The sequence below is a fragment of the Ammospiza nelsoni genome, chromosome 9 (genome assembly GCF_027579445.1).
Source record: "Ammospiza nelsoni isolate bAmmNel1 chromosome 9, bAmmNel1.pri, whole genome shotgun sequence".
NCBI lineage: Eukaryota > Metazoa > Chordata > Aves > Passeriformes > Passerellidae > Ammospiza > Ammospiza nelsoni.
In genome coordinates, this window is record NC_080641.1 from 25,041,340 (window position 1) to 25,055,098 (window position 13,759).

General features: G+C 38.1%; 1 protein-coding gene across 2 annotated transcripts in view; it reads right to left on the reverse strand.

The window, feature by feature from the left end:
- Window positions 1-6,165: 6,165 nt before the first annotated feature.
- The window catches only part of ST6GALNAC3 (ST6 N-acetylgalactosaminide alpha-2,6-sialyltransferase 3), a 215,555-nt gene continuing 207,961 nt past the window's right edge, over window positions 6,166-13,759 (reverse strand). Inside the window, exon 5 of one of the 2 annotated variants that reach the window (XM_059478701.1) lies at window positions 6,166-13,674. In XM_059478701.1, the coding sequence (XP_059334684.1) occupies window positions 13,620-13,674 (55 nt within the window). In that variant the 3' untranslated portion in view covers window positions 6,166-13,619. Of the gene's footprint in view, window positions 13,680-13,759 lie in introns of both variants that reach the window. The other variant, XM_059478700.1, reaches the window with a different exon arrangement.

Sequence of the window (13,759 nt, forward strand, 5' to 3'; positions counted from 1 at the left end):
GCAGTTTTTCCTTAAACCACATTAAATAACACTGTCAAAATGCAAATTTATTCATTAAGTATAAATGAGTGTGTTAAATATTCATGAATTGTTGCTTGCAGTATATAATTAATCCCATGGTCTGTGTGTCCAAAAGCATTTAGAAGATAGAGTAGAGAAGACGGTGCTGTAGAATGATAACATTTAAAGCATGTTTTTAAAAGCAAAGGTCACCAGCCCTTTGGATTCTAAACTATTACCAGTGCTTATAATTCATTGTAATACCTCTTCAGCTTATACACGTGCTTTCATGATTCAAGGTTTGTATCCCCAACCCTTCCTGTATAATAATCTATTCAAGAAAAGAAATACTTGAGAGGGGAAGGTGCTGTTAAATTATCCCATTCACCACTGATACACTCAAATGAATACAGTATTTTCCACATTTTAAAACTCCCAAGGACTGCAAGGCTGCCCTTAAAAAAATGGTGCAGTTTGACTCCCTCATCCTCTTTTGGAGGGGGGGAAAGTGAATTCTGACACTTGAACCATCACTAAAGCTGGTTGCCATTTCAAGTATCATGAAAGATAAAACAAAGGCTTCACACTAGAAAAAGACTGGCCTCTTTTTTTTTTTCTGTGTCATTTGCAGATATGAAAGAATCCCTGAATCCTGTACTAAGCTTTAAGTATGTTCTCCCATTGATACCAGTGAGAAGTACAGTACATAAAGTGCTGGAATTTTAGGTCTCAATGTCCTTAGTTTAAATATTCACTCTTTTCTCTGCCCTTCTTAAATTCCCACTGCTTCTTTTCATGCAATAGAAACCACTTTCAGAAAGTCTTTGTCAGTCTGCTTTGTACTTTTTGGGGGAAGAATCTTTGAGGCGCTGATGAAAATAACTGATCTTTTTCGAGCTAGCATGAAGAAATAACAAAAAATAAAATCATTATAGTGTTCATAAGAATTCCCTTCACAATCTCTTGATGTTCACAGGGTGCTTACTGTATACAGCTTTCAGCCAGTTGTGTGAGTATAAACTCTGCCATCTCCCCTTCCATCCACAACACTTGTAGAAAAAAAAGTACATGACAGTGACTTGATCTTTTAGTGCATGACATTTTTACCATGCCATTCTGTGTGTGTATGTGAGTGTGTGAATTAATCAACACAATACCAAGTGATTCACAATTCCAAGTAACTCAACCTGCTGTTCCCAGCACAGGCCAGAGAAACCAGGAGCTGCAAGGCTCTGCTCTGACAGATTTTTTTAATGTTTTTCCTTGCAAAAACGTAACAAATGGTTTGCCATTTGTATGCAGGCACATTTTGTTCATTCAGAACCAAGAAGATTATCTCTGCATGGCATGGGACTTGTACCGTACCATGTGGATTTATCCTGCAAAATAGGTGCTGGAAGATTTTTGGTTTCTATACAGTATGTTCAGGGGAAGCATTTGCTTAGCTCCTTTCCTAGTTCTGCAGAACTCATACACAGGACAAGGCAGCAATCAGACTTTTTACTCAGTGACATCACCATACATCAAGTGTCTTTCATCAATCAGGGCACTAAGATGATAAAGAATGCAGCTTGGAGTGTGTCAGATCAATGAACTGAGCATCTTTTCTAGAGTGCTGACAAAAAAGGCAATGTGAGACCAAACTGATCTGATTTGCCTTATTTTAAGGCCTATGCAGTAGGGCTTGATGAACTATAAGGCCTATAAAAACAGGCTGAAGGCAAAGTTGGTCACAGAATGCAGGATAATGTTTCATCATGTGCTAAAGAGGGAAGCTGTCAAACCCCAAGGCCAGGCAGCTGCAATCCAAGCACTGTTGACATTCAGTTTACAAGACATTTGTGATAAGTGCTTTTGTTGTAATTAAAAAGCTGTGCAAATCTACCCAGTTGTGTCGTAACCAGTACCTTATCTCCTGTACCAAAATGAGGACAGACCTCACCTGTCAAAGACAATTAATTTAGATAGCTCTTCTCTGGACAGGAGAAGAGTTAATCACAAATTCTCTGGCAGAATGTATTCCTTTTGCCAGTAAAGAGTGCCAGCTGATCACAATTTAAATCCCCCATACAAAGATGCAGATTTTAGATCAATTTTATGACAAAACAAGCCAAATCTTAATGTTTCATTTTTAACATTTCCTTTGCTCACTTTACACATAGTCTCAGAGCCCAGACTCCCTAGTTCCCAAATTCTGCCAGTCCTGAGGACAGATGGGAGCTGCTAGCTACCCAGGGGCAGAGCAGCCCCCAGAGGTCTGGTTACTCTGTGAACAACAAACACAAGGGCCCGAGCAGATGTGTTATCTCTGCCTACACTTTCCTTTGAGCAGACAGCTTCCCTCCATCTCCAGTTCACTCCCACCCAAATTCCAGAATTCTCCAGAGGCAGAAGTGTTTTTCAAAAAAGGCCAGTTAGGGATCATGTGCAGCACAACCAATATGGGGAAAAGGCTGGAGATTAAAGATGATTGGAAAGACCGTATGCATCAGTGGCTCTGCTGCATAGAGATTGTCTCACAGATCTCAGACAAGGTCAGGGAACTCTGGACATTGCTTAGGAAGAAGGATGTCTGTGTGATCCTCCAGGATATTATCCTTGGCTGCTGAATGAAGGAAGACAGGAAAAAAAAGATTCTGAACATGCAGCATCTGTCTTTTGATGCAGGTGAAAGGATGACACCATTTAGGTGGTCTCCTGTTCTGCAGAGAGGCAAACAGCCTGCTAGGAAAGAGGCTAAAAATAAGTACTAAAAGATGAACTGATTAAAAAAAAAAACAACAAATCCAACCAAAACCTCCTAGTCTTTCAGGATGAAATTAAGATGGCAAAATCAAAATTCATGAAGAACGTAAAAGTAGTAAATTTTCTATAAAACAATACCAGATAGTCTGGGTAAAAAATGAAAGTAATTAAAATTACATATTTATAAATTCAGTGTAGCAGGTATTACTGAAATTACATGGGAAGAACTGCTTAACTGAAACATTAAAATCAATGGTTATAACCTATTTTTGGAAAGATCAAGTAGAGAGAGGGAGAAGAAGAGTGGCACTTCACAGTAAAAGAGCCACAGTCCGTTTTCAGGACACTGGCAGCTCAGAAGCAAATGATGTGAATGCAATGGATCAATACTTTAACAGATAAAACACTAGATGGGATAGTAGCTGCTGTCTGCAAATCACCAAATCATAGAAGACAGCAGGAAGACTGGATGCCTTTGCACCTTCTGGAATGTGTAGGAGCAAAAAGGCTGCATAATCATCTGAGACTGCCCAACATCTGCCTGAAGTTTCATGATGCCAGTACCTCTGCTGAATTATTGAACAGGCTATATGAATGTTTCTTAATGGAGAATTCTCCAAGAATGAGAATTTTGTGTCAGACAGCATCTCAGAAATAATGAAAAATTATCAGAGGCATTTGGTCAGAGAAGTAAATTAATATTAGTGGCTATGATGATAACTTGATTGATCTTTCTGGGCAGAAGAGAATGAAGCTCACAGTTATATGGATGGTGCAGTCTTTTTACCAACCTGAAAATTATGGAAAAGGAGAATCAGCTCAGAAAGAAAACAGTTCAATAATTGGAAAATGCAAATGTTTATTAGTTGAAAAATCAGGAAAGAAAGTTGTATGTGTTCAAAAATTATCTAGATCAAAGGGTTAATGAAAACCTCTACTTAATTGTAAATCAATGAAATGAAAAAAGGTTAATAACACTGAATATAGAGTAGAACTAAGGCATTACATATATAATTCCTCCAGTAAGTGTAGCCAAAGGAGAAATTTATGTCCAGAGAATTAAGGACAATATTTTTCAAAATCATTAAGAATCCTGACAATGGTACCAATCTTTATCAGATTGAAGTGGAAGATTTGTTAAGAGTAATGAAGACAAGAAAGAAGTGTTCAATATTTGTGTTCAGTATTTAAGGAAAAGACAGACAATTGATGATACTCTATGAAGATGATAAACTACCAAGCAACAAGGAAAAAAAAAGGAAAAAATTAAATGGAAGCTACTAAAGTAAGAAAAGTAAGAAACACTTGTGTAGAAAACTTCAAGTAACTTGTATCCAAGAGTTTTTCAAGAGCTGACTGCAGAATCTCCAGTATTATTATTGCTGCTTTTCGCTAAGTCTGGGAACAACTGGGAAGGTTCCAGAAAGCTCAAAGAAAACGTATGTTGTGTTAATATTTAAGAAGGATAAACTTAATGACCTAGATAATTACAGTCCTGTCAGTCTAAAATGGATCTGGAGTAAAGTAATGGAATGGCTGACAAGGGACTCAATTACAAACTAATTAAAGAGGAGAAATATGCTAAATGTCAATCTAAGTGCAATATGGAAAACAGATACTGTCAAACACATTTGCTGGCTTTTTTTCCAATTGTGAGTACAAGTGAAAGACAACACTGCTGATACACTTGGAATCTATATGACATTTGATGTGGTATTCATGACATTTGAGTTAAGAAAACATGGTAATACAAAATTGACATGTCTCACATTAAAGGAATGGAAAACTGGTTAACTGACATTTCAAAATGGCAATTTAAATGGGGAATGACCATAGAATAGGTATTCTGCTGGGATAGCTTTCTGGGCATACACTAGTTCACAATTTAATCAGTAATTTAGAGAAAAACACAAAGGATCACAGAAGACTCAGTCATTATGGAAGAAATTGGTAATAAAAAGAAAATATCACTCAGACTATTGACAAAGTATTACTGGGTGATCTGGTGTAAACTAATAAAATAAGATCCAAATGTAAAGCCACAGGAGCAAAAGCTTCAGGAGTTTAGCTGGCTATTCTATGGGGGTTTGAAAGCTCTAAGAGGGCTAATTCAACAATTAAACTATTTTTTTACTCGATTATCTGGTCCTATGACAAATAGTAAAATAAACTCACATTCACATTCCACGTCACTACTATTATGTCTGGTGGATGTACTTCAAGAGTAATATATCCAACCATCCTACATGGAAAAAGGCTGAAATGAATCCATATTACATCATGCTACTAATATGCATTCAGAGCTCACACTGTAATGGTTCTGAAGTGAATATTACGGTTAATGCAGAGAGTATGCCTAAAAAAGTAACACACAAATTCTTAACAAGCCCCTTGGCAGCACATCAGACATGAAGGACCCTCAAAACTGAGCATGTGGAAAGCATTTCTTCCCTTTATTGAGTGTTATTCTTATCACAGAAATACTTTTTTCATTTCCTGGTAGCTGACAAAATATAGCCCAGTTCTAAGTGGCGTATACCAGAATCTGGCCCAAAATTAGGTGCTAACAGCTGCTGCATTACATATGCCAGTGCTGACAGATAAACCCAGGATCTCCAGTCCTTCCACAAACCCAGCTACTCTACATATGTTTACTTCAGCACATACAGACCAAGTTAAGATTTACAGATCAAAGCTGTTGCTTGTTAATCATGTTCTTAGCTGGGAACAGGAAAATAGCAAAGTTAGAGACCAGAGGTTGAATGAGTTCTAGTTCCTCTCCTCCCTTAGCACCACGGGGTCCACTGGGGAACAAAAGTTATGTAGGTCCCCCTCACACTCCTGTCAGCAAGCACAGGTTTGCACCTTTTCCTGAAATGTGGTCTCTCCCCCACGTTCTAACTTACACAGCTCTCAAGCACATGCTCAGTGTCCACTCCTGGGGTTCCAGTGGCTTCACCCCAAGACATCTATGCTCTGGCAAGGACGTGCCCTTTATGACCAGGACCCAATGGACCTTTTCCACAATGTGCATTTGTGCCTGCCATGTGTTTTTACATACAGAAATACAATCATGAGTTATTGCAAGTGTAGGTTTTGTGGCTGAGTTTACCCAGCATTACTGAGTATTTTTAGGGCAGATGCCTCAAAATTTCTTTAAACAGCTGATTTATAATTTCTAATGATTTTATAAATATTCTTATTTTCATATTATAATCTTTAATCATCATATAATAATATTATAATTTCTAAAGATTTTATAAATATATATATATATTATGTATTCCAACACTTATGAGAAAAAAGATCTTTGTTTCCTTGGGTTCAGTGAACTGACAGATATTATTATAGTGGCATATACATAAACAAGAATAAAAGTGTTTTGCACAAAATCATGCATAAATTATGGCAGACAATTGGAAAATTGTATACATTTATTTACGTTTTAAAATAATCCAGGCACAATTTTGCAAATACACAGAAGCACATTCTCCAAATGGGAGCAAAAATTAAGTAACATATAGCAAGAAACACATGGCAAAACATACAAAGTTAAGTATAAATTGTATGAAAGTTTTTCTTAGTGTACAGTGGTATCTGCTATCAATACACTTGTCAGCATTACAAAAGGCAACCAAAGAATACAAGTAACAAATTGTGTGACATGAACCACTTAAAAAAGTTTGTTAGCAGCACATAGTAGCAACTTTCTAAGAACAGAAGAATGCTTGCACACTGTATATAAATGCATATATGCACACATATACAGATACAACTGGAAGGCCACAAGAACAAAATTACCCTGGGAAAATGATTAAGGGAATTTTTATGCGTCTTGCAGTATATAAAAACAATGCATGCATTAGCAAGCACCCAGCATGTTCAGGATAAAATTACATCCACGAGCAGAATCACATTAACTCTTCATCAAACAAAGCACTTACCATGCTGTACCTATACTGGATCACTTTGTCCTATATCACACTCCTGATTTATGGAGCACATTTGGATGGTAAATTTAGGAAGAATCAGGAGCCCTTAATCCCCATAGTCTGACAGGAGGAATCAGATCTCAAATTTGAAAGAAAAATACCCATGGGAAAAAATACCCTTGCAAAGCCTGAGTTATAGGATGGTCTAGCAGGAATTCCACTTTCCTGTGGGACAGTGCAGTCCAGTGGCCTCACTTAATGAGCTTTAGTTTGCATGATGGAGAGTTCCTGAGCATGTGCACCAGATTCCTTCTGGATGGAAGCAAAGGATGTGCTCCAATCACTAGTGGCCTTCAGCCCCTGGGATCAAACTAGAGATAAGTGTGGAAATCAGGTCCTTAGCACCAACAGTTTCAGGCTACAGATCCCATCCAGCTAAGCTAATTCTTTGCTAACACAGACACAGGCTTTGAAATACACAGAACAAACATTAATCAACAAGTACTATAAGCTGTATTTACCATGTAGATTAGTCTTAGTTGTTCTTACTTGCCCCTGCCTGACAAAAAGGGACCTTCCCTACAGAGACTCACTGTGTTTGCAGACACTCAATGTGTTTGCAGGGTCTGTGTATGAGGGGGTAGAGGGGATCAGCCAAAAGAGCAGTGAACACACAATTTGATTTTCCTTCAACCATCTTCAGAAATATTATTTTTAGTAGCAAAACTATTAAAAACTCTGCAGGCATCTTAGCCAATCTTCAACATGCTCAATTCCCATAAAAAAGATACTCCTGTAAATTGAAAAAACTTTGGGATCACTGCCCTCCTAACCTCTTAACAACATCTGTGTCAAAAAAGTCATTCCCAAGTTACACTCAGGATGTGAGATTTCCTTAGAATAGAACATAGAATTGTGATTGTGAGTGCCAGAGTAGGTTCACTAAAGCAAGCTGAACTATTTCTGATATTTCAGTGAAAAATGTCAAATTTAGTAATTATTTCCTGACTGGTTTCAACAGTTTATTTGCTGCCAGCTGCTAATGGCATTTACAGAGCTCCAGCAAAGTGCTCTGGGCAACACATGATATGAGGAAAAGAAAAAGTACTACTTCTGCTGCTTGAACTGAGTTCACACAAAACTTACATTATTTATTATAGTGGAGAATAAAATGTGTAACATGTTATCATGCATAATACATGGTAAGAACATGCATCAGTTCAAGTTTACAGTCTCTTTCCAGTAAATTAGAACAGCAGTGGCAGATGTTGACAGCTACATATTTTGAGGAATTCCCAGAAATAGCAGCAAGCAATGCAAAAAAAAGACATGAAATCAGCTGTTTAGGACACTCATGAAACAGTAACTTTTTGTGTTACTGTTACCAGTGATATCTTTCCTATCTTATTCCAGGAAACTGAGTTCAGCACCTGAGGCGAGACTGCTGCAGGCAAATCCTGCTGCTGCCTGGGGAGTGTGTCCCTGCCTGTCCCTGCAGCCCCAGGGCACATCCAGCACTTGGCTGCTCCACAGAAGGGGAGGATGGGCAGGCTTTGAGTGGATCTCAGGCTGCCTAGGTCAGATGGAGAATTCTTCTCCACTGGGGCTGGAAAGGGCCCAAAGCTGCAGCTGGGTGGGGACCTACAAAAGCTGGGGGAGCAGCCCACACATGTTAGCATGGCTTCCACAGAAGTCCTGTCTTTCAATGGAGAGAGACCTTTTCTTTCTCCTTCAGCCCCTTTTAGAGGGTTTGCCTAGGAGACTCCAATCCAGAACAGACACACAATCTTCTGCAGATTATGCTAGACAAGGTTTACAAAAAACTTCCCCCTTCCCTATGACTTCAGGTACGCACATCACAGCAATAGCCAGAAAAATATAAATCAATCTGGTAGCTGGCTTCACTCCTCTATGGTTAAGTTTCATTCCTGTGCATCCTCTCAGGAAAAGGGGAACAGAATGAAACACATCTGTTGAAAATGAAATGTTTCCTCCCCAAAGGAACTAAATATAGTCAGGAAAACCAGGACTTTTAAAAGTAAATATATGACTGCTGCTCACAGTACATCACAATGCCCACAGACAGCTCCTGTGTGAGCACCAAGGCTCACTCTTGTGGGTACCCTAAGGTTCATCATGAACACACCCCAGGCTTGCTCCAGCACAACTAAAGACACACTATTTCTGACATACATGCAGAAAAAAAAAATACAGCAAATTCTAAGCATCAATATGTAACATGCTTCTGATTTTCTGCTCACTAAGAGCATCATCCAGGGATTACTTAATTCTTACTTACCTGCACATGTCTTCTGGTTGAGCATCTGTGCTCTGCTGCCAGCTATCTTTGTGTGGGGTCCTATTTCAGTCCAGCCCACTAGCAGGTGAATAATGGAAGACCATCAGCATCAGCCCTCCAAGAGTTGGATGAGCTTCTCTTTATTAATTCTGCAAAGCATTTTGTGCTTTGGTACTTCCCAGACAAAACACTGCTTACCCAGGAGTGCAAGGATTTCACTGGGGTAGGTGCTGTATTCATGAACTTGCCAAAGCCACTTCCATTAGTTTTGAGTCCTCAAAGATTGCTAAATCAGTGAGTGTTCAGATAACTTGTGCCAGGCTGACTTCTTCATCCCTGGTGGTGTTTATGTGCAAATAGTTAACAACAGAGAATTTGCCTCCATTTTTTCCTGTAAAGGGCATGGCTTTCCCACTGCTGATAATTCCTACCCAAGAGAGTAGGACAATTATTCTACACAGGAGCTAAAGGCATTGAAGAAACTGAACACTTTAGTAAAGTATTTCCAAGAGAGATCAATGGGTACTCCTTGCCTAAAGCACTTCAGGGGCATTTTTTAGAAGTTGGAACACCATCTGCTCCTTAGTAGAGCTCTCCATAAGTCCTTCCCATTTACTGATGTGACTGATAGGAGCAGTCTGCAGATGGAGCCTCCCAGCCCAGATGGAAAGGGAATTTGGCTGGATATATAAACTAATTTTTTTCTTTCTGAGAAGAGGCCTTGGTATAAGCAGAAGGATGTGATCTGGACATCTAATAGGGATGAAAAGGTTGGGATGATGCCTGTTATGTCAGTTTGGAAAGAAAAAGCAACACTATTTTATTCAGTTAATTATCTATGAATAGTAATTAACCAGTCAAAAAGATAATTTAAATCAAATTTTCTGTTCCTATTTAGAACTTTCTGCTCTGAAAACAAAACTCAGAAGGTAATGCAACATAAAATGTAAAGTATATTTACATTTAAATGTTTATTAAAACCAAGCCATTTATGCTTTTTTTATGCCTTCCCCTCTTTTTAAAAAAAAGTGTACTTAAATCCCCCCTACATTTTAGAAGAAACTTTTGATGACTACTCAGCTCACTGATGGCAAAAAAAAAAGAGGCCAAACTATTTTTGAGTATTCCTCTCTTAGCAGCAACATGAAAATGCATTTTGAAATCCTCAGGTAAACTCCCTGCTTGTTTTATACTCATGAGTAGTTGATTAAAAGAGGACTGCTTGAATGAATAAGCAATTAGGATATGATTACATTCAGGTAAACTGTAGTAGTTTTATCTTAAAGAATTAATAAGTGATTCTCAGCTGATTTCTTAACTGCTCTCAGAAGGTGAACCACCAAGATTCCTTACACATCCAAGTACTGATTATTCTTTCTTTAGTACCACAGCTGGTTTTTAACAGATTTCAACCAAGTAATTTCTTTGTAGAATCATCTTTAACACAGTGGTCACAGTTACTTACTCATACAATAAAAATCATGTAAATATGCATTTAACTTATGCTAAAGACAAGCTCATTTAAATAAGGGAACTGATGTTCATTTTTTCTAGTATGAATGAAGCTGCTGCAATGTTTCTAAAGCGGATCTGCTCTAAGTGCAAATCCAGGCAGAGAGTAACACCTTTACTTTGCTCTGTGACACCCAAACTCTAATTGTGTTCTCAATTTTGTGTACATTTAGACGTTCTTAGAGCTGTATTTTTCTTAGCTATCCTTTGTGATAATGTTTCATGCAGCATGCAAGCATTCTTCAAAGAGCTTCAGAATGAAGCACATATTTTACAACACGTTTATGGTGAATTGGCAAGTATTAATCATCTTAAAAACTTTCTCAAGCTGAGAAACCCGGTGAACAAACTTAGGCAGAAGAATCCTTATGCTCACTGGGGAGAAACACCCAGGGGGACAAACACTCTGCTTCATGAGGACACTTCCATGGAACTCTGTCCAGTCCAAACAAATTCCATGTGCAGCACTTTCAGAGCAGTTTTCTGTTAACCCAGAAACCTTCTAAATACAAGTTCAATTGGCTGATGTTCTACCCTCAAGGGAATGACCAGATTTCCCAGGCTGCCCTGTAAAATATGTCTGGAACATTCTTCCTAATTCAGCGTGTCCTGAATTTTTCAAATTCTGCCTTACAATTTTTTATTACCTTTCCATATATCCAGACACCTCTGTGAACTCAACAGATGCATGGTGATAAATCTGCTTTTTCTACTACAGCTCTTCTTCCAACCATGACCCTTTTTCCCCTTTTGATTTCATCCCATGTTGTATCAGCATACAACTGATTTAAAATCCTGGGACAAGAAACAGTCACTTCTAATTACTTGTATGTCACAGCATTGCCTGTAAGCTTCAGACACTTAGGGCACCTTTTCTTCAAAGTGTTATACAAATAAGTTGAAAATGGGAATACTCATCTCCACATCTCAAGAAAGTCAGTCAAGAAAGGGAGTAGGAAAATACTATTGTTCTTCTTTTCTAAACAGGAAGGTGAGACATAAAGTCATGCCAGAAACCTGGGACAAAGCCTGTGTTTGAATATAGATGTTTATCCAAGATCATAAGCATGGCCCCAGCCTTTGTCTGACAACCAGAATGAATACTTAGAGTACTAAAGAAAGCAGTGAAAGCTGAGCTATATAAAAAAATAAAATCAGAGTGCTGCATTTATGGTAGAAAATAGAAGGAGAAACACAGATGATACCCTGGAATCACCTACCAACAGGAACAAGAAACCAATGATCAGGAGGAGGAATACTGATTTCCTCCCCATCCTATGAGTTGCAACAGTTGATGAGAGAATATATATGCAATGAACATATAAAATATAGATTTATATATACAAATATACAATAGGAAATAGTCAGTATACAAATACTTACATGTAAAAATAGTTTTTTACTTTCCCCTTTTCTTGATTTACAAAAGCATACAAAGTTTCCTGTTGGTTAATGTTTAAGTAGTGTGAGTAAACCCTGTGTGACATGTTCCACACATAATTCCTTCAAGTGTTCACAGTATTGGCTATTACAGTGTTGAATCTGACATTCTCGATGTTAAAATATTCATAGGACACATTCTAAAATTAAAGCATTAGTTCAAATACAGTTTAAATAAATCTCACATGTGTATTTGAATTATGGTCATAATACAAATGAGTCTGCTGCAGTTGAAAACTTTCCATGACAGTAAGCTTGGAAATACATACTTAAACTAGAGATGAGTATATTTTAAGATTCTTGAACTGCCTTTTAATGTGCAGATAATACTGTGAGATGGGGAATTCTTTCAACTTCATCTGAAGAAATGCAAGCTGATAGAACTCAATATTACAAATTATCCTCAGTAGGAAAGCGGATGCACAGAACAATTTGCCATCAGAGCCAGACACGTTGTCACTTTCTTCAAATACCCAAGAGACAAGAATAAATGACAGGTACCATTGTTTTTGTGTTAAGAATAAATGATCTGGAGCATTCTGCATCAGGAAAGCGCTTTAAATTAAATTAGTCCTCACAACTCTCTTGTGAGGTAGATAGACACTATCCTTGTTTTTAAAGATGGAGAAACTGGAGATCTAAAATAAATTATGATGGCTGCATGGGAAATACTGTCAAAATACTGTTATTTGGATGTTGGAGCAAGTCAAATGCACAACTGGAGTAAATGGAGATATTAATGAGACAACTTTGCACTCACCAGCTTGGGTACTGACAGCAGGCTTGGTACAACAGCCGAAGGTTCATCATGGGCTGCAAAACACAATCTTTGCCAAGTGCCATTCTGCTGGAGCTGAAGTGTGGGACAACAGCTTCAAAAAAGCACAAACTACGTTGTCCCAGATGGTGCAGACTGACCAAGGTGGAAGGAGGTTGCATTTCAGAAGTTATGAATTAATCAGGAGCCTTGAGTAGGTAATATCTTTTCATTCAACAGTTGGGTACAGTTCAAGAACCATGCTTAGCTCATCTCTAATTTTACCATATATGCAAGTGCTCACAATAGGCTGTGTATCAATATATTCAGGTGTTGTTTTTTTTATTTACTCCCTCCTGGACCTTGGAGGTCTGTATTTTTCCTCACATTTCTCTTGTTGAAAATTTCTACTGATACCACAAATGGAACTAGTGCTTTAGTACAGCAAATGAGCTACAAATAATAATTTTAAATATCTGAGATGATGGACAAGGACCACCATGCTCTCTGTGTGCACCTGTATATACAGGAAATCTCATCTGTCTTTAACTGCTCCTGCCTTGAAGTAAAATCCAGTTAAAGTATAAAGTGCATAGTGTGGATTAAAACCCTAAGAAATAACAAACACTGTGTCTGCCTTCCACAGATGATTAATTTTGCTTAACAGCTGAACCACTACCCTTTTTGTCTTCTGTTTTTAGTTTAGTGTTACCGAGGCTGAGAAAGGCCAGCCAGATGTAAGCAAAACTATTGTAAACTGAGACATTTCTGTAATATGCTGTTAAGGGAGAGTTAAGTAAACCAGTATCAAGACACTGTCCAGTTGGGATGTGTAAATATTATTGTGTGCTTCTTGGCCCACTTTGCAAATACTTTCTTTTCTGTGATAAACCTGTGGCCTCCATATGGAGCATTTTCATGGAGAAAGTATTCCTCACACTCGTCTCTTCCTGGCTCGTAATAGTGGTAGGGAACTTTGCGAAAGCCTTCTGACCTAGGGAGAAGAAAGATACACTTCAGTACTGTCTTCCAGAAAAACATAAATCTATAATACACCTGAATACAAGATACAAG